The 21,829-nt window shown below is 42.5% G+C and overlaps 1 protein-coding gene across 5 annotated transcripts; it reads right to left on the reverse strand.

Moving 5' to 3' along the window:
* Positions 1-1,622: 1,622 nt before the first annotated feature.
* LOC129717638 (PDZ and LIM domain protein 7) lies at positions 1,623-21,692 on the reverse strand. Of its 5 annotated transcripts, XM_055667693.1 has the most exons (5): positions 21,345-21,692; positions 17,784-17,935; positions 3,375-3,439; positions 1,840-2,377; positions 1,623-1,782 (listed from the first exon to the last, which is right to left on the reverse strand). In XM_055667693.1, the coding sequence occupies exons 1-5, from the start codon at positions 21,522-21,524 to the stop codon at positions 1,665-1,667; spliced, it is 1,053 nt and encodes a 350-aa protein (XP_055523668.1). In that variant the 5' UTR covers positions 21,525-21,692; the 3' UTR covers positions 1,623-1,664. The 5 variants fall into 5 exon arrangements, 4 of the variants coding, with proteins under 4 accessions (XP_055523668.1, XP_055523667.1, XP_055523670.1 ...); XM_055667692.1 differs by lacking the exon at positions 21,345-21,692 and having other exon boundaries at positions 17,784-18,309; XR_008726720.1 differs by lacking the exons at positions 1,623-1,782; positions 21,345-21,692 and adding an exon at positions 2,547-3,211 and having other exon boundaries at positions 2,247-2,377; positions 3,300-3,439; positions 17,784-18,278.
* Between the last annotated feature and the right edge of the window lie 137 nt (positions 21,693-21,829).

The following is a 21,829-nucleotide window of genomic DNA, read 5'->3' on the forward strand; positions in this document are numbered from 1 at the left end:
CGCAACTCGTTGCATGGGCAGCTACACTTGATTCACAAGTTTTTCCGTTCTCAACGGCAGCTTTGTGTTCTTTCAAGCGCACTTTAACCTTACGGCGAGTTTGTCCAATGTACACTGAAGGGCAATTTTGGCAAGGGATCCTGTAAATGCCAGAATTCTCATCTGGAGGAACCTTGTCCTTCAAATTGCACCGTAAATCACGTAACGTGTTGTCACTTTTATGTACAACCTGAAGTCCTTGCCGTTTCAGTGTTGCTTTGATCGGGTTGGTAAATTTGGGGTAGAAAGGCAGGCTGACTCTCTTCATTTTTATTTAGTAGATCACAGAACTCTCTGTTGTACAAAGGAATTAACTTTTTCAATTCGATGCCCAGACAAGTGAAACGTGCAGCAACAATGGCGGAGTTCAAAAGGCTTTGTATTTCACACATAAAATCTGTTTTGTAGAGAGATTTCAACGAACTTTTTGTAAATTATGGAGAAGATTGTAATATTTAAGTTTTTTTTTTTTTAATTTATCTGGTACACTAAGTTATTATGTTCATTGATGATGATGGATTTTTTTTGAATATAGCTAATAATATTAAATAGTAGAGTTAAAAAAATGAGTTGACTACACATGTTTGAGCCACGCGCGCGTAGACTGACATAGACAATCTGGATACTGAGTACATCATGGTTAAACCCCTGAAATTGAAACAAAAGGCATATCGGGTTGATAAGTTGCTTTTTGGTTTGTAATAGTATATATATATCTTTACCAAGATTTTTAATATTTATCTGTTTTCACGATTTATAACAAAGGGTTGGGAGAAAAAACTGAAAAGGCTTGGGTTTGCCTGTGGACTGTAAAGCTCGTTATCGAGAACTATAGTATCATAGGATCTCTCTCGTAGATCGTTATCCAGAACCAATTCTGATTCGATTCCTAACCAAATCCAGATAATTTTCGGGTTGGAAATGTTTTGGATGAGCCTTGGATCAATGATGTTATTGGAAAATCGCTTTTTTTATTTTCAAATTATTGGTATTCTTTTGAAGGGTTACTATGTCTGTATTAATAACCAGTCCGTTATTTGTTTGCCTACTGGTTACATTGTATGTCTCTAAATAATATCTTTCATAGATAAATCGACCAGCTCAAACCGATGTAGGGGTATGAGGTGGGACCATCATCATCATCATCATATTTCTTTTCGTTCCGGTTGCAGCGTTGTTGACATTTGTCTATGTCGTTTGCGTCGGTGTTTTTGGAGGATTTCATTCACGAATCCTTCTTCGTAGCCATTAACTTGTATAAGAAATTACGATATTATTGAGCTGCAGCCTATTTGAATCACGTTTAGGTTTGATTTTTCACCACACTTTTTCGGACCCGGTAACCAATCCGAATAAATCCATTCCAAAATAAAATCGGAGTTTTAAACTAAACATTCGCATTATCTGTGATTTGCAGAATTTGTTATGGGTAAAGCAATGTAAAATGTTACCTGTCCCCAATTGTTTATGAACTTGTATTGGATTAATTATGTGACTTTTCCTACAAACTTAGAAAATAAATCAATAGAACAAAACGGTATCATGACTGTGATATGAGTCAAACAGTTTTATTTTCTGTATCAAAAAAAAAAATCTCAACAATGTGCAAATAACTCATCAGATCGCTAGTTTCCAAATCGTTGACGATAACCACGGTTAAAGGACGGCAGATCTCTTTCGGCAAGCTGCTTTATTTTGGACTTTTCCAGCGCAAAGCTCGGTACTAGATGGCAATTAGATCTCCTAAAAAGTTACAAACATATAAGAATATCAAAAATAATTATTTTCAATAATGTATACTTATGAATTGGTTTAGCGGATTGACTCCAGGGCCAGGATCGTTCCAATTTGATAACACGTTCAAGTTTCTCCTGCTTCAGTCGTTCTTCTTCATCCACCTTATGTTCTTCTATTATCTCATCTTCAATGTCTTCTGGGTGATACTCATACTCAAAATCCCTAGGTGGCACAACATCCAACACCTGCGACTCATCAAATAACAGATCCAGGCATTCGGTTAGATCTTCATCTTCTGCTCCTTGGTCCAACTCTTCCGCTTCTTCAGGGATGGTTTCTCTGACGGAACTGCTTCGCAAGGAAGACGAAAGTTCTCGCTGCAGTTCGGACGGAGCAAATTTCGCTAGCGCTTTTGTGAGGTAGCTTAGCGTCGCTTGAATCTGCATTGGGATGATGCTGATTTCATTCAGTTGTTTTTGCATCTGGCGTAGTTGTTCCTCGACAATGATTGCATTGCCATATTCGCAGGACTCGCAGGATGGCGATCGAGTGGGTTCTGGTGAGTGCTTCGGGCTACGTGTCAACGAACGGGAAAAGTTACCTGTGAATAACTCTAGACTATTTGAAATATGTCACGGACAAGGCCAGACGTTGAGTAGTTTCGGATACTCGTCTCCAAATCTGATATACGTTTTGAAAACAAACAAGTTTTATTCGATGAGGATACTAGAGAAGTAATCAACAAGTTATAAACAAGTTCTATTAGTCACCTCTTTTCACAAACAAGTAAAGTTCACGATAATTTCATATTGGCGATTAATATACGTTTGAAAATATTGTAGATAACTATACATTTTCGAAGAGCTCCTCCATTTGCCCATCAAAATCCGTGTTCGCTCGTTGTTTTCATTTGTCTCAAAACTTCAAGTGTTTTCGTGTATAAAATATGCCTTATGTAGTTTGTTGTGTAAGTGTCGTTTTTTAAATCTAAATATAACAAGTGAAAATACACACTAGCTAACGCTTCATATACACTGAATGTGTAGATTTTCAGGAAAGTGTTAGTCTTGTAAAGACGCAGATAAGTCCTGCGACATTGAGTCTTCCGACTCTGAACTTTCGATGCGCTTTCGGACGGCAACCTTGCGGTTCTTTTTGGTCTTTCGTTTCGGTTTTGGAGCCGGTTTTGGAGGCTCCTCATCATCATCATCTTCGTGTTTCTTCGAGCCAGTCGGCAACGAGAGCATCATGTTTTCGATATGCTTTTTACGTTCCTCTGGTTTGCCGGCTGTATCCGTGAGCAGTCGACGAATATTGGCGATGAGCTGCTGATGGGGTGCATCCTTTCCGTAAACGTCCGGTGGAATCGGAGGCGGTGGCTGCTGCCACACGATAGGATGCCATACCTTGCGTTCCGGCGGCTGAACCCAGTTAGCTACCAATATTAACGCCAAACACGGGGACAAAGAAACGGAAAAAGAGTTCCGGTTAGTCTGGGATGGTGATTAGCATTTACAACATACCACGTCCTTCATCTGGTTTGTGCTTAGGAGCTGAAGGATTGTTAGTAACACCGTCGTTGCTACCATCTCGGTTACCTGCGAACTTGATCTCGCGGGTTTCCTTCGGTGTGTTTGGGTTCTTCGAAGCATCCTCGTCGTCCCTATAACAAACAAACTCACATCAATATATGCTTGGGCAACTGAGTCTTTTTGTTTATTGTCGAGTAATCAGGCGTTCTTCAAAAAAAAAAAACAAATGTGAAGACCAAGAAAAGTTATAACTCTTACATTTATCAATTATTGCATTGATAAAAATTTTCAAAATCTCGTTCACATAACGCCAATGGTTAGCATCTACGGGCCAAAGAGGCTAACGTCGCGCGAGTGTTCTTCTGTTGAATACTCGGCGTGGGAACAAAAATAGCATTCGAACATCCCAGATGTTTTACGTGCTGTTTCAAAATGAGTATAGTTTTGTGAAGCACTTGCCATGATAAAACGGATATATATTACTGGTTGTCTGACCGAATCGCCATTCTATTTACAACCCGTACAATTCGTTTGAGCTTCACATTGATGTAGGTTAACGAATGTATTGAAAAATCTTAATTGTAATAAAACAGTTACTTGATATAACTTTTTATGTGATTTTTGTGCGGCACACACGAAAGAGATACTATTTAGATAGAGTTTCATTGCCTTTCTGAGTAACGCCATGGTGTCACAAATTTCAATGGACAGGACATTTAAATTTGGCAAAATTTTATTTAGGTTGATTGACTGACGCTTCGTGTCGTGCCGCCTGACTACCTGTTGTATGTTATCTCTTTGCATTCGACATCAGTGGGACAGTTCTTGTCTCCGAACAGTCTCATAAAATCGTAAAGAAGACATGTGTTTGGTTGACAAAAATCAAACTCTATCGATGTGACAGCAACGATATATTTTTGTAACATAAAAAGAAATAATATACAAGCAAATAATTCTTGGAGCTTCGGGGTTATATTTTATGGAATCATGCCTATTTCGTTTAAAACTTGGAGAGTAATAATATCAAGTATTACAATTCAGTTTAAGAAAAGATAGATAAATTTATATCTTATTTCAAACAAACAAAGCTTCATTTAAATATATTTTTATCCTCTAATCAGTACCAACTGTTCGATTAGAAGGCAAAGAATCTCTGAATTCCATTGAAATTACTTCATTTTTTTACCTATTTTCAATCAGTTTTAATTTCTATATAGATTTTTTTTCGTTGCATATCTCATTGGGCACTCCATCAAATTTTACTAGACGAATGACGGGTCTTTCTCTATGCATTTTGAAACCTTTTTTCACAAATGTTGTTGCTTTTGCTCGATATACACACTCAAACACATTTTCACTGGTCGTTTTTTTTGCACAGTCTTCGACCTGTAAATCAAGAAAATTACCGAGATATCAGCATTCTCAGCAATATTTCCTTTAAAAAATCACCTTACCGTACAGAGTCAACAATCGGTAAAAGTGAGCAACGAGATTTAGTGATTAGAAAATTCTACCGAACTATCAGCCAAATTTTCTGAAAATCTTTTTCCTAATGTATTGAAGCTGCTTTGTTTCGTCAGAGCTGATGGGTATATATTGGGAATTTAATTACAACTGGTGAAATGGTATTTTTATGTATAAAACTCTTAGAACAACTTCAACATTCAGTAGTTTCAATTGAAAAAAAATCCTCCATCTAAATTTTGACTGAGTTTTGAATTCTACTGACTATCTTACTAAATCAATCTTGTAACACAAATATTATCACTGAAAAACTCAGTAAAATAATTAAAACAAATAACGACTTTCCTTGAAAACATCAGAGAAATTCATCGAGAAAGCCATATCTCTCTACTGTAATACTCGTTTCTTTTTAGTAGTTCGCGGATCACTGATTTCAGTAAACGCAATCAGTTACTAAAGTGTATTACCGAAAAGTCAGTTGCTCAAAAACTCAGTAAAATTCTACCGACTTCGATGTTTTTGACTGAAAGTGTAGATATGAGGACTGTACAGTTGCCAATATTTAAACAAAAGTGCAGATTATTGTTTCTACACTTACACCTGGCAGAGCTGCATGCCACCACGGGTCGGCGCGTGGCGACCGCCGAGGTCACGTTATATGAGGGCGACCGCTGACAGTACCTAACAGCCCTGGACCAGCAGCGGGAGATTGCCTAGGGGTGGTGAGGGTCGGACACTGGGCCGTCGACTCCTCGTAAATGCCACAATTACCCGGAAGCAACTCTGACGGAGCGAGTAGTGCCGCTCCCATCAACCAAATGCACTCCCTCGTCCATTGGGGCCGACACCAGTAAGGTCCCAATTATGGCAACTGGCAGCGAACGAAACGGATTCGAGTCGGATACGATAAGGAACCATGACCAAGGGCTGGCACCTGCATCGAGCTCCCTTAGTAAAGTCGCGTGACAGCGGCTTGAAACGGCGAGATGGTACCCGGTGCAGGGGTCTCCGTCCCGTAAAACCTGGCAGGCCTTCCAGTACGTTCCGCGTCCATTGCCTGGTGGGAATCAGGCAGAGAAGGATCAGATGGGGGGGAACTAGTCCTAGGACAAGATTCCCCTTTCCTGACTTACGCGGGCGGGGGCGTCATAGTGCTCATAAGGTACTATGGCGACCCCCCTTACCCATGGCCTCACTGCTTCGGCATAGATTACCATGGGACCATACAAGCGACTTCTCATCTATGGACAAGGATAGCGGCTGGAAGGGGGACCCAATTAACAAAAATGAGCTCGAAGAACCAAAAAGATACGGGTGCGGAGGGGTTACCAAATCCCTTCGCACGAGGTGGCATCCAGCGGTCTCCGCAGAAGAAGGCGGAGACGGATGCGGCGAAGTCCGGAGGTGGAAAAACGGCGAATCCGTCGGTGTCCACACCAGACATCTCGGTGGACGGTCCCTTGCTAGTCAAGGCCGTCGAAAGATGTATGAACACGCGGCCAAGAGTGGCGGCGCTGTCTGAACAACTCGATGCCATAATCGAGTTCTCGGCGAACAGGCGAAACATCGCTGGCGACCTGAAGCAGAGCCTCCTCCTGCTTCGGAGCACCATTGATGAAGCCAGAAAGGAGCACGAAGAACTCGTAGCTCGGGTGAAGGCGGCCGAGAAAGCGGCCAGGAACGGGAGGGCGACTGCATCTAAAGAGGTGCAGACAGACGCCCCCTCGTTCGCGTCGGTCTGCTCCACGGGCCAGGTCGCTAAGCGAACGAGGCAGTCCCCGGGGGAAACGGCCCCCGGGAACACCAAGAAACGATTGGTCGTGCTACTCCCACGGGAACACACGCCAACCGGTTCAAGGTCCACCGCGGAAAAGGCACAGGTGGAGGCTACGGGCAACCCTTGGACTACCGTAGAGGGTAGGAAGCGTCGGGAAGGTGCGACGCGACATGATGGCGGAGCGGCCAGAGGACCAAAAAAGGTCAAAAAGGCGCGGAGTAGGGGTGATGCCCTCATACTCAAGACGGATGGGTCGAAGTACTCAGAAGTCTTGAAGAAGATGAGGGGGGAAACCCAGCTCAAGGATCTGGGGGCGGATGTGCGGAGTATCCGCCGATCTCGCACTGGCGAGATGATACTTGAGCTCCGGAAGGACGCCAAGAACAAGGGGGCTACCTACAAAACGGTAGCCCCAAAGGTCCTAGGGAAGGAGGTGCAAGTGCGGGCACTCACCTTAGAAGTGACTCTCCAGCTTAAAAATCTGGACGAAATCACCGAGGGGTGCGACATTGCACAAGCCCTAAAAGCGAAGTGCGGGGTGGAGGTGGCTAAGGAGTCAATCCGCCTCCGCAAAGGTCCGGCGGGGACCTAGATAGCTACCTTCCGACTACCGTCGGCGGACGCTAACCTGGCCCTGAAAGAGGGCAAGTTGAAGGTCGGCTGGTCTGTATGTCCTCTGGGCATACTACAGCAACCAGACATTTGCTTCCGGTGCTTCGAGGGCGGACATAAGTCCTGGACCTGCAAGGGGCCCGATAGGAGCCAGCTGTGCAGGCGATGTGGAGGTGCAGGCCATAAAGCAAAGGACTGTGGGGAGTCTCCCAAGTGCATGGTATGTTCCGGGAAACGGGACGCCAAACACTTTATGGGAGGCCCCAGGTGCCCAGTCGGTAAGCCGGCTGCGAAACCACGGGCGTAAGGGTGACGTAACTGAACCTGAACAATTGCTTCGCGGCTCAGCAGCTGCTACACCAAGCAGCCACTGAGTCGTTGTCGGACATCGCCGTCATATCGGATCCCTACCGCATCCCTTCCGGAAACGGTAACTGGGTTGCGGATAAGTCCAGATTGGCGGCCATATGTACGACGAGCAAGTTCCCGGTTCAGGAGGTTGTCTCAACCTCAGAAGAAGGGTACGTAGTTGCTAAGGTGAACGGAGTGTTCTACTGCAGTTGCTATGCTCCGCCACGTTGGTCTACCGAAAGGTTCACCCAGATGGTCGACCTCCTATCCATGGAGCTAACGGGCCTAACGCCGTTGGTGGTGGCGGGCGACTTCAACGCTTGGGCTGTTGAGTGGGGAAGTTGCTTCACGAACCAGAGGGGCCAGATCCTGTTGGAGGCTTTTGCAAAGCTCAACCTAGATCTGGCCAACGTTGGGAACAAAAGTACATTTAGCAGAAATGGTGCGGAGTCGATCATCGATGTGACGTTCTCCAGCCCAGGACTGATCAAGAACTGGAGGGTAGACGATGGCTACACTAATAGCGACCACCAGGCGGTCTGTTTTAGTGTAGACAACAACGAGAGGCGGCAAGCGACGGGTAGAGCCAACACTCCGACCATTCGCGGGTGGAAGACATCGCACTTTGATGCCGAGGTATTCGAAGAGGCAATGAGAAGGGAGCGCGAGGGGGGCAGTTGGCTCCGCCCGACTGCTGACCAACTAGTTGCTATGCTATCGCGGGCGTGCGACGCCACCATGCCTAGGACTCGCCAACCTAGGAATGGAAAGCCACCGGTTTACTGGTGGACGGACGCGATAGCCGACCTTCGCAGTGCGTGCCTCCGTGCAAGACGGAGGATGCAGCGTGCGCGAAACGAAGAAGAGAGGACAGAGCGCCGCGCAGCATTCAGTTCGGCAAGATCGATGCTAAAGAGTGCGATAAAGGGCAGCAAGAGGGCCTGCTTCGATAGGCTATGTGCGAGTGCCAATACAAATCTGTGGGGTGACGCCTACAGGATCGTAATGGCCAAGACTAAAGGCGCGCTGGCGCCTGCAGAGCGATCACCAGCGATGCTGGAGCGTATCATCGAGGGACTCTTTCCACGCCACGAGCCAAGTCCTTGGCCTCCGGCGGTCGAGTCTCACGTCCGACGTTCCAGTATCTCAGACATAGACCAGAGATGGTCGGCCAACCTGCCGAGCATCCAATCCGTGAGCGACGACAGCCGTGTCGAGGCAGGGGAGGAGGCAAGGGTTACGAATGAGGAACTCATCGTGATCGCCAAATCCCTAAAGGTGAGCAAGGCACCGGGACCGGATGGTATCCCTAACCTGGCGATCAGGCTGGCGATAAAAACGGCCCCCGGGCTGTTCAGGGCAGTCATGCAGAGGTGCCTGGATGACTGTCTCTTTCCGGACAGGTGGAAGCGGCAGAGACTGGTCTTATTGCCGAAGGCTGGGAAACCGCCAGGGGACCCATCGGCATATAGGCCTATCTGCCTGCTGGACACCGCGGGCAAGGTGCTTGAGAGGATCATCCTCAACAGACTGGTGAGGTACACGGAGGGTGTACACGGTCTGGCAAGTAACCAGTTCGGCTTCCGGAAGGGCAGGTCCACGCTGGACGCGATCTCTTCCGTAATCAAGACGGCGGAGGTAGCAATCCAGCGCAAGAGAAGGGGAATACGCTACTGCGCAATCGTCACGCTCGACGTGAAGAATGCGTTCAATAGTGCCAGTTGGGACTCCATAGCGCTCGCGCTCAGGAGCATCCATGTACCGGTGTCGCTGTACAAGATTCTGGAAAATTATTTCCAGAATCGAATACTTGTTTACGACACGGAGGAGGGTCAGAAGTGCGTCCCAATTACCGCAGGAGTTCCGCAAGGTTCTATCCTGGGCCCGGTGTTGTGGAATGTCATGTATGACGGAGTGTTGAAACTCAAGTTCCCTGTAGGGGTTGTGATCGTCGGCTTTGCAGACGACATAACGCTGGAGGTTTACGGCGAGTCTATCGAGGAGGTCGAGTTGACGGCCCGCGCACTGTATACGCAAGGTCGAGGACTGGATGCGCCCCAGGAAACTGGAGCTCGCGCATCATAAGACGGAGGTCACGGTTGTGAACAACCGTAAATCGGAGCAACAGGCGGTGGTCAGAGTCGGAGACTGCACCATCACCTCGAAGCGATCCCTGAAGCTCTTGGGGGTTATGGTGGACGACAAGCTCACGTTTGGGAGTCACGTCGACTATGCCTGTAAGAGGGCCTCATCGGCTATTGCAGCACTATCTCGTATGATGTCCAATAGCTCAGCGGTTTATGGCAGCAAGCGAAGACTTCTTGCCAGCGTGGTTTCGTCCATACTTAGGTATGGTGGGCCAGTGTGGTCCAGAGCGCTAGGTACTAACAGTTACCGTGGTAAACTGGAAAGCACCTACAGGCTCATGTGCCTGAGAGTTGCGAGTGCGTATCGTACGGTGTCATGCGATGCAATCTGTGTCTTGTCCGGCATGATGCCTATTAGCATCGCCATCAAGGAGGACAGAGAGTGTTTCGACCAACGTGACACAAGGGGCATACGAGGTACCAGAAGGTCATTCTCGATGCTCCGCTGGCAGCGGGAATGGTCCAACGCCACAAAGGGCAGATGGACGCACCGACTCATACCGGAGATATCCGGCTGGGTCGGGAGACGACATGGTGAAGTGAACTTCCACCTGACACAAATCCTGTCAGGCCATGGTTGTTTCAGGCAATATCTGCACAGGTTCGGGCACGCGGTGTCCCCCAGGTGTCCCGAGTGCGTGGAGGAGGAGGAGACTGCTGAGCATGTCTTCTTCGTGTGCCCCCGTTTCGTAAAAGCGAGGAGCAACATGATGGCTGTGAGCGGGCCTGGCACTACTCCGGAGAATCTAGTCCGGAGGATGTGCGACGACCCGGACATCTGGAACGCGGTCTGTGCGGCCGCCTCTCAGATTGTTCTGGAGCTGCAACGTATGTGGCGGGTCAACCACCAACACGCCAGTGGTAGCTAATTACCAGTCTCCAGGTAGTTAGCTAGGAGGTTATAAGAGTAAAGAGGGTGCATCACGCACAAAAGCCACTCCCCGACGTAATACTTAACCGTCGTTCCGGGAAGACCAGGGCTGGAGACTGGAGGGGTTTTAGTGGGTCGGGACAGGGATCAGTAGGTGCCTGGGCGAGTGTAACTACCCCAGCATCTCTCCCCTAGTCTCATCCCCGCACCCTGAGTTCTCTTCTCAGGTGTCTGTTTGCAGATTTCCCCGCCACCTTTAAAAAAAAAAAAAAAAAAAAAACACACCGTATTGAAGTTAGTGATGGGAAACTTATCGATACTTATCGATAATATCGATAAATGCTGGTCATCGATATTATCGTTAATTTTTCGACGTTAACGATAATTATCGATATTATAAGGGTGAGCACAAGTCAGTGCGGCTGGATACTGGAGGAGACCCAAAAGAAGGAGACCTCACCTACCGCACCTACCCTACCCCAGGAGTTGCTTTTGCCGCTAGGTATTTGTTGGGTGCTGTTATTCGACAAGATTTAGCATTGTTGGGGGTGGTGTAAAGGTTCGCCCCGGGTGTCACTGAGTTTCTGAGAAATAATGGTAACTAAAAAGATATTTATAGTTTTTAGTTTCCTAAGAACAGATGAATTCGACAACTTAGAACTTTAAAAAAATATCCAAACTTTTTGCACTATCTCATAAAAAGAAATGATACGAAATTGTAATAAAATGCATTTTCTTTGGCTTGCCAAGTTTTATAATATGATGGACATGTATAACGACAGTCTATTGGTAATTCTCTGGTAATTGTTTAGTTTAACTTGGAACTGTTTAAGTTCAAAGTATCTGTTACCCAACAAACAATTTTCAGTTCCACTAAAAATCCAAATCAACGAAATTGTTGCGCCAAATAAGTATCCTGGTTTATACAGGGGGTAGACAAAATGATTGAGATAAATAAAATTCTTTCGAATTTTAAATGGCCAGAACTTTACGAAAAATGAATCAATTTTGATGACCGGTTTCATTTCACTGGAAAACAGTATTATATTAGTATTACTTGGGAACTTGGTGTGACCAACCTACACCGAAAATGTTTCGGATTTCAAGAGTGTGTGTCAAAGTGTACATTTTTGCAACGCATAGAACGTTTTAGGCAACTAAATTGTCTATCTAAAATACTTCATTTAAAAAATCTGAGATCACCGATATTTTCTAAAATCATTTTCTGTTTTTAAAATTATATGTTTTTCAGAGTAGGATCTTCAACTCATTTTTTTATATTTTTGAAGGAAAGTTCAGATAATTTTGACTAAGATATATTGATTCATGAGAAAAAGGTTCAAATACAGTTAGGTTTTCTTACGCGGGGGATACATGCCTCGTGAAAAAAACATGTTAATACAGAAATCCGCTTGATAAACCGCGCGTAAAAAACCACGTTAATTTGAAAATCTGCATAAATAACCATTTAGAGAAAATCCGCGTGAAAATAATCTGACCTTTTTAAATGTTAATCCAGATAACTTTTCAAACGCAAGATTGCAAAGTTGCTTGGTTTAATAAGACCTACACACCCACAATGTTCGACTGAATTCTGCTAGAGTGCTGCAAGTTCAAAGAAAATTAGTACCCAACCGCCAACCGGGAAAAAAACCGCCAAAATCAACCCCCATACTTAATAAATTCATACCTCGATGATTCCTTGGCGAATTTTCAATCTTTGGCTTCCAATAAACCCGAAATAAATTCTGATTTATTGACAACATATAAACCTAAGTGAAACAGAATATCAGAAAAAGTTCTACGCGTTGCAAAAATGTACACTGCAGGCACACACTCTGGAAATCCGAAACATTTCCAGTGACCCTTGGTCACGTCCAGTTCTCAAGTAATACTAGGAAACTAGGACAGTTTTCCAGTAAAATGAAACATGTTTTGTCAGAATTGATTCATTTTTCGTGAAGTTTTGGCCATTTAAAAATTGACAGAATTTTGCCTGCTTCAATTATTTCCCTTATTATACAACCTTCAAAATGAACTTCGGCCTGAAACTACTCCGTAGAAAGCACTCCCGGCGTAAAACCCGAAGACTTTCCAAAACAAACTGTTTAACTCGTCCGGTTGTTTGAATTTTCATTCGCAGTATCGTAAGATTTGTCATTCAAGGCCTTAAAACAATGGATACGTTGCGGCTGCGTTTGCGGCAATTTGACAGCTAGCCCATACATTTACTGTCACATTGACGTCAACGCAACGCAAACGTATCCATTCTGTTTGGGCCATCTCTGTCTGCTCTATATAGTAAAATTGCATTTGTCGAATAACGTTTGCGGTAAAAAAAAATGGACAAAAATTGCCGATTTTTCATGGGTTTACCTTTAATCGCACCGACGAAACTACTCATGCATCATCAATCATAGTAACCCATGAGTTAGTACAAAAAAATTGACAGCTCCATCAGTCAAACTCTAACTGTGATGACGAAAAAAGTGAAGCTACTCCGTTCAGAAGTGTGCGCGTTCAAAAAACGGTACCCCGCCGCGTCAAAAACGAACATCGTGCGGCACTTTGTGGATGCCGGGTATGCCGGTTCGTGCATCTACAACATCTTGACACTATTGGACAACGATCAGTGCATCGAAAGAAAGCCCGGCTCCGGACGGCCAACGACCCTGAGCGACAAGAAGCTTCAAAGGATGCTGAAAAGGAAGACCGAGGGAAAAGTGGCTAAATCGCTGCGTGCACTTGGCCGAGAGGTTGGTGCATGCTCTAAAACAGTGAAAAAGCATTTGGAGAACATGGACATACATGCAGGAAGCGGCAGTCCCGTCCACTGGTCTCGGAGCTGCAGGCAATGACGCAGTGACAGCGGTTGAATAAGATGGTCAAGTCGATTTTCCCGGCGAATCGCGACGCGACAGTGGCATTGGACGACTAGACCTATCTCACCCTGTATGGCAACGACTAGCAGGGCTCTTCGTATTTTACCTCCCCCACGAAGGAAGTGAGCACCCCAAGAAGGAGCGGCTGTGGCTGACAATCAGTGAGAAAGGGATGTCAAAGTTGCTCTTCTTTCGCTCCAGGCTGGCCGTGAACGGGGAAATTTATAATACGAAGTGCCTGTCGGAAGTTGCGTCGTTCATCAAGAAATACCATAAGCGCGAAGACACGGTGTTCTGGCCAGATTTGACGTCGGCCAACTACTCGAAGCGCTCGTTGAAGGAGATGGAGCGGCTGAATATCGATGTGGTACCGAAGTTGGCGAATCCTCCCAATGTTCCCCACCTGCTTCCCATTGAGAATTTCTGGAAAAACTTGAAGCGCAAAATCTATTCCAACAATTTTGTCGCAAAAACGAAGGAGGAATTAATAAAAAAACGAAGAAAGAGCTTAAAAACATGGCTACACGCATGTTTTCGTCCGCCATGGCGAATCTTCCGGTTAACTGCCGGGAGGCTGCACGCAGGGACGTAATATTTTTTTGTGAGGAAGCTAACATGATAACCTTCCATGGGAAATTTATCCAACTCAATTATCTGTCATAGTTTTCGTTTTCATCACCATCTGAAATAGTTTTTTTTTTTCATCACCATCTGAAAAAAATTTTTTTACCGCAAACGTTGACTCAAATTATCGATACTTATCAATAATATCGATAAAAGCCCCGGAATTATCGATTGTTATCGATGTCCGTTTTGGGCGATATTTCCCATCACTAATTGAAGTATAATAAAGAATCAAATTATGTGTGAGAGTGAGATTGCAAAGGAATGGTCGTGTAACCGTATAAAATCGATTAGTTTGCAATCAAGAAACCAGCTAATAATCGTGAAAATCGGTTTTGAAAATTATTTCACTTGTTAATTCTAGTTCAATCGTGTTAGCTGCATTAACCAGCTTTGGTTTAATAGAAAAACAAATGAAATAAAACTCAAACTCGGTTTACAACTTGAATAAAAGTTCGGGGTGGGAAAAAATTTATTGCTCTCCTCCAGCTTGTTGAAAAAAAAAAACACAACTACTCTATAAGCTCGTTAATTTTTTTTTTGAAATCAGTATAATCTGATTTTAAATCTAAGAAACTTTAGATTTCTCTTTTTCTTCTTACCCAGAATTAGAGCCGAGTGGGCTCGTGCTGTTCTGTTATCTGACACAGACTTCGCAGAAAACTGTGTACAGGGCAATTGCGGGACTAGTGCTACGATTCTATAGATACTAACAGTCTCTTCCAAGTCGGGATTCGAACATACGGCAACTGGCTTGTTAAAACAGCATCGTACCTCAGGACCAGCTGGGAGGCAGAACTGTGCACAGTGAAATACCCTCCCAGCTGGTCTCGAGTAACGATGCTGGCCTCACAAGCTAGTCGTCGAATGTTCAAGTCTCTGCTTGACAACAGCTTTTTGCGCTATTTGAGCCCTTTTTATTTTTCATCAATGAATTAAACTCAAATAATTCACGAATGTCACATCATATCCGCGGTTATATATTGTTGTATACTCCGCGCAACTTCATATGCACTGTCAGTTCATTCCATCACTATGGGTATCAGTCACCCCCAAATTTTGCCTTTCACCCCAAGAAGCTATGACATCATATTTCATTGGGCGTAAGGACACCTTTGCCAAGAATACACAGTCCTCGCTGAATCATTGCGCTGCGTTGGCACAGTAAGTGTTCCGTGGTTTCAACCTCAGAATTACAGAAACGACATATGTCATCTGTCAGTTTACGTCGGACAGTGTCCAGTAAGTAGGCCAGTTAACGTACTCAGATCAGCTTTCCTCATACTGAATAGGGTTCCGTGTGATTCTATTGCATGGTGTAATGAATAATTTATCTTGTCTTGGAGAGGAAAACCTCCAGTTGGCATCAATCTGTGCATCAATCATCAGTCATTCCCAGCCTCTCAGCTCAGATTTCAAACAGGATGAAGATACCCCACAGCATGGCTCTGGCCCTACGAATGCAAATGAAAAAAACAATTCTTGCTAAGAGGTCGGCTTTCTCATTTCCTTCTATACCACTGTAACTAGGCACCCAGTATAGATAAACAACGTTTGTTACAGTTAGTTGTCGTAGGAATTGAATACAATCCCATTCCAAGTTCGACTGACAAAAGCATGCTTTTGATGCATTGAGGGCTGTTTCAATATATGAGAAAATGCAGTTATTGGCATTCCTATATTTCCTAGCCAAGCAAATATTCGTGCATGAAAATAGTGCTTATTTCAGCATGACCAACTGTGCGCCCCTGTCCTATTGGAAATGATTGGTTAAGTGACCATAGAGCCTACAGACTCGCACATTTTGGAGCTATCTGTAAAAAATATGACTGATCCTGGACGAACTTTAGATCCTCCTTCTTCCCATTCGCTGCGATTGTATTCAATCACTTTTAAAGGAATTGAAGTTAATCTTAGAGTCCATCCAGTCTTCATCCATGGTTACTAAGAAATAGAAAAGTTTTCAACACGTTTGAGCCTAAAAGCACCTTTTCGGTTTCTAAGGCTTTTGCACCATGCACTGGCCATTGCTCCTGTTGTTGATAAGCATGCCAAACGTTGTAGTTTATCTAGCTTCTTCTGAGCTGAGTTTTTGTAGTTTTAGGCCACCACAATAGCGAAGCATGAGTTACTCTGGGTGTCACTGTTGCCGAGTATATCCAGTGAAATATCCTTGGCTTGAGTCCCCACTTTTTGCAAATGTATTGCTACAAGCCTGAAGAGCGTTGTTTGCTTTTGAGATAGCATACTCCAGATGGTTGTTCCATTTGAGATTATGGTCAAGCATAACACCTAGGTACTTAGTTCGCATGGATAGCACCAACTGTGTTTCTCCCAGAGCTGCAATATTATACTTTCTCTTTCTTGTAAATGTTATTATGAATGTTTTAGAAGGATTGTCGTTTAGTCCATCCAGGTTACACCATTTGAGTGTGTAGTTTAGGACGGATTGCATTCTATTAGAAATAGTAGAACCGCATTTACCCCTAACTAAAATAGTAATGTTATCAGCGAATCCTATGACTTCGTATCCTAGGTTTGTTAAGAAGATCATCGATTATAAGAGCCCACAATAAGCGAGATAAAATCCCTCCTCGCGGACAACCACTTGCTGGTTTTGTAGTTAAAGTTTATCTTCCTAAATTGGCTGTGATTTACCGGTTTGCTAACACAGCAGGAGTCCAATTCGAGATGCACATGACAAAACTGCGTTTTTCCATAGCATTTTTCATAGATTCGTGAGGAGCCACAGTAAGATTTCTTTAGTCTCAAACCATATCCGCGTTAAATATAGGTCAAAATCATTGGATTCCATTTACTATAATATGAGTTAAAAATTCATTATGTTGAAAAACTTGAAAAGTCTCAAAAGAAGCACCGCACGTCTGTGCCTATGAGAAATATTTATTTATTATCAGACTATATATAGAAATATAGAAATCTCAAACTGTACATGAGTCGTATCTTATTATGATTGGTATACAACCAACATATTAACTGGTTACAATGAAAAGATACAACTATTTCATTAAAAAATGAATTTAGAGCGCAACCAGCTATTACAGTAACCTTAAATAAAATAATAATCATAAACAATATTTTCATTTTTGTGCTTTGTATAATGTAATCATCTGTTTGTATTTAATTACAGAACAACTTCATGAAATATATGATTTCGAAAAGTGTCAACAATTATGCATGCTGTAATGTTTCTGGTAATTTAAGAAGTAGCAAACACTGTCAGAAGATCTACTCTAAAAAACCAGACTATGTATCCAAAACAAATATTCAGAACCCGCTGAGAGAATTTTTTCGGCCTCCAGTTTTAGCCATAAAATAATATAACCAGCGATTTGACTATGCGAAATAGACATTTTATCTTATGAAAATGAAAAATCTTCTACTTAAACGAAAATTCACAGAACACACGACTGCAATGTTTATAAACCCTTTGAAAATTGGGACAACGAACACAGTTTTGAAATCGCTTTCGACCAATGCAAGCAACATACCTACCACAAAAAAAAAACTCGCGAGGCTTGATATGAATAAATATTTTAAAAATAAACATTTCATTACTGCTAGACTCGAACGCGATTTCAGTCTTTCATTTTCCCCGGAGATAAAATAAATGAATGAATCGTGCATCAAATAAAACAAATCGACGGAATTAATTAAATTATTGAAAAAAAAAACAATTCCCGCAAAACTCCAACAAAACTTTATATAGGTATTTAAAATACTTACTTGGCCACCACAAGATGCAGCTGCTCACCGGCTTGCTTGATAACGGATTCGGCCGTCGCTAGTCTCATCGCCGATGCATCCGCTCCGTTGATCTTCACCAGTTGGTCTCCGAGCTTGAGACCTGCCTTTTCCGCCGGGCTGTTCTCCTTGACCTGATCCGGAATGAGAAACCGTTCGCGGATAACCCGCACACTTAGATCTTGGGTATCAAACGGAATAATGTTCCGCTTGAACTTAGGCCGCTTGTAGTAATCGGGAGCATCATCACGTTTCAGTGACCGCTGTTGGTTATCTTCGGAGCTATCCTCCGGGGCACATTTCTGTTCATCCAGAGCCATGTTTGCTCGGAACGAGCTAAATTAGCAAAATCAATGCTAGATTGAATCGGGCCCAGTTAACAGAGAGAAATGCTCGATCCGCGCACTACAAGAACCAACCGAAATATTGGCGATGGACTGAACAATTAACGTACGACTGAACCCAAATGTGTGAGGATCTACGCTCACAGACCAGATTTTTTAGCCTGGGTCAAAACGGTCGCAATCGAACTCGTTTTTTGTTTCATTCATTTTTCATATACTTGGTGTATTGTTGTTCTGTTCATATTTTCAACGTGATTCTCACATGAACGGTCGGATTACCAAGAGAATGAGAACTTTGATGTTAAAATTGAATTTTAACGGTTGAGTGACGTGTATGTGGGGATTATTCTATGACGTCTAGTTTATTCAAATCGAATAATATGCCGTCACAATAGTTGCGCTACTACGCGAGGGAGAGCACAAATGAACAGTGGATTTTATTCAGGTTTCAACATAAACCAAAACAACATAATCCTTTTGAATCATCAGTTTTGTGGAATATTGATGATTCTAACATAAACGGAATAAATTATATGAATTCAAGTGATTGCAGTTGCAAATCTTGCATGTTCTATTATATGCAATGCAATTCCTAAAAGTGAGGGTCAACATCACACTATCCCCCCGTTCTATAACGTTGCCTGTACCATGGCGTAAACCAAACCAGCTGCTACTGGCACTTTCACTGTCTAAATTTAAACCACATACATAGCGTCTCCACAAATTAGGTTTCAAGCTAGCGATAATAAACCGTCTTGATGTGGTCGAACAGACGATGCTGAAATGTAATCGCTAGAAACTGCTTCCTAACCCTTAGTTGCCGAGTCTCGTTTGCTATTGTGTGTTTACTATTTTGTAGCAAATTTTCGACTGTGGAAGAAAAATGGCGTCGAAAAACTCACATGTGAATGATGCAAATCACAAATTACTAAAAATATATCTAGCCGAGTTTTAAATCCATTAATTCTACATTGTTAATAACTAGAGATGCACCGAATATTCGGTCGCCGAATATTCGGGCCGAATATCAGCAAAAATTGGATTTTGCCGAATATTCGGCTCGCCGAATAGTTAGTTTATTATTCGGCCGAATATGCCGAATAAGCCGAATAGTGGCCAATGATTACCAGAAAATAATATAAATGTATAGTGCAAAGTTTTATGAACGGGGGTAATCGAAAACTAAGGATGTAACTTAGGCTTAGAAAGGAATATATGTCATAAAAACGGAACACGAACCGCAGTCTCCACACAATATTTCATATCTTGTCTGGATGAGGTATATTTTTTCTGAGCTAAAGTCACATCCTTAGTTCTCGTTCATTTCTCGCATTTAATTTTTTTTTTTCAAAAACACTCAAAATGTAGTTGTAACACAAACTTTTAAATTGTGTTAACCATAATCCTCAAAAACATTATTTTTGAACGACAACTCAAATAAGAACAAAAGTAGGTGCGCCACGGATTAGCGTGCCTTATTCCATAGGCGCAAAATTTTTTATTTCTTGTGCAATAGTTCGGACAATTTTCAATCGTTTTCGTACATGAACAATTGGAAAGCGAAAGAAATAATTTAAACTTCAAACAATGACCATTTGGTTATTTTGTTACCATACGATCAACGTTGTGTTCAGCCGAATATACGGCCGAATATTCGTCTCACCGAATAATGGAAAAAAGGTTATTCGGTATTCGGCCGAAGGCCGAATAGTGCTATTCGGTGCATCTCTATAAATAACAATTTCGTTTAATTTGCGAAATCTCGGCATGCATCGTTGATTAGAAAAGGGATTCAATCACTTAGCCATGTTAATTTTCACTTCAAAGTTTTTCCTCGTCACTAAAAAATATTTTTTACAACAACTTTCACACCAGAACAAATGTTTTAAATGTTTTGAAAACTGATGCTTGAGAAAGGTGATTTGTTTATGACATTGTTCATTGTTCTTCGATTTTTAAATGAAAAACAAATTTTTTAAATGAAAAATAAAAAATCGAATATAGTCGGTATATGGGCGAACTATCATTGTAGATCATTGTAGCGATTTCGAACAATTTTAATTCGTGTTTTAAAAATTGAACGACAACATTAGAAAATTTTTGAAAATCACGTTTTGCTTAGAAAATGTAGCTCTTTTAGATGACATAAAAACTGATATAGCTAAACAACCCAATTCAGATAAACATGTGATTTTACCACTCATGCATTTAAATGCATTTGCATTTTTCTCATGCATTTAAATTTTTTTTTCGACAAGATTTTCGCAAAGCCTGACGATCAGATATCCAATTTTCATTCTCAACAATATAGTTGATCACAAGAAGGATTTATGTGGCATTTGTTGGCAGAAACACACACTAAATTTCAACAACCTAATAGGGCTACTACCTATATCAAATATTTACAGCTGAAAATGTCTTAAAGGGGACAGAATCTTAAAGAAAAAGTATAACTAAAGATAAAATTACCAATCATCGAATTAGTGCCAAAGGTTTCGAAAAATCAGTTTAATTGAGTTGGCCAAAAAACTAAGTGGGTATGTACTTAGTTTCTCTCTGGTTAAATGCTGTCTGATTCTTCGTAATGCTAGCAAAACATGTTGAAGGATATTAACGACCAAAATAAATCGTTCTGCTGTAAATCATAAACGTTTATCAGTTTCTATGCAGAAATACAGGAAAATATTGCCGAAAACTTGTAAAATACATCACTGATGTTTTAAACTGTTGATAGTCACTTTTCGGATCATTTCGGTACTTCTAAACTAAAGTTTTGCATAGAGCGTTTTATTCATAAATTTCTATTGCCACCTACTTTCAGCAATCGCGGTATTTTTTTTCCATCTGATTTTTAAGTTCAGTGTACTTTAAATAAAGTTTATAAAGTTCCACAAAAGCTTGCGTGCAATGGTGACCACAACACAACTCGTTATACACTAGGTTAGGGCATGTAATTGAGAGGATTTTACGTCCGATGCGCGCGATGTTTGTGAAGTCAGATCAGCTAGTTTTCTGCACAGCAAAATGCGTAAATAGACGTGAAGCATCAACTTCTATTTTTACAACACGTCATTATTTTTCCGTCTATTTCCGCCACTAGGCTGTGTCTACCAGCTGATGAGCGGTATCTGCTCCCTGATTCAACAAACGATGCTCCCGAACTACGATTTGCTTTTTTACACACCCATTGTCATCTCACCTGAAACACTGTAATAGGCATTTCGAAATCCGCTCCACCGGTAATGCGAAAGCCAAGGAGATTTTCACCGCTTCCACCGTTATCATTATCCTTGGTATTACTACTACCACTGTTGCTGGCGTTATTCGACGCAATCGTTAGTACTGGAATATTGCGTTTTTCTATCACAAACTCAGGCATAGTGCTTAGAGATGTTACTTATTTTCACAAACCGATTACGTATTCGTCCTAGATTACAGCGAGCAAAAAACTGTAAATTCCAAAATCTTCCCGATTTTTTTCCGTTCAATAGAACTTCAAAACAGCACGGATATAGTCACTGATAGTTAACAACTCAATTTTGGAAGCGAACTTCGGGAGATACTGCAAAAGCACTCCAACGATAAAACAAGCGCGTGCTAACGGTTCCGCGTGATAATTTATTCTGGTTCATCTGCACTCAACTGCACTTTCCTGCATGCAGTTCGCACATCATCATCGGCTAT

The sequence above is a fragment of the Wyeomyia smithii genome, chromosome 1 (genome assembly GCF_029784165.1).
Source record: "Wyeomyia smithii strain HCP4-BCI-WySm-NY-G18 chromosome 1, ASM2978416v1, whole genome shotgun sequence".
NCBI classification, from domain to species: domain Eukaryota; kingdom Metazoa; phylum Arthropoda; class Insecta; order Diptera; family Culicidae; genus Wyeomyia; species Wyeomyia smithii.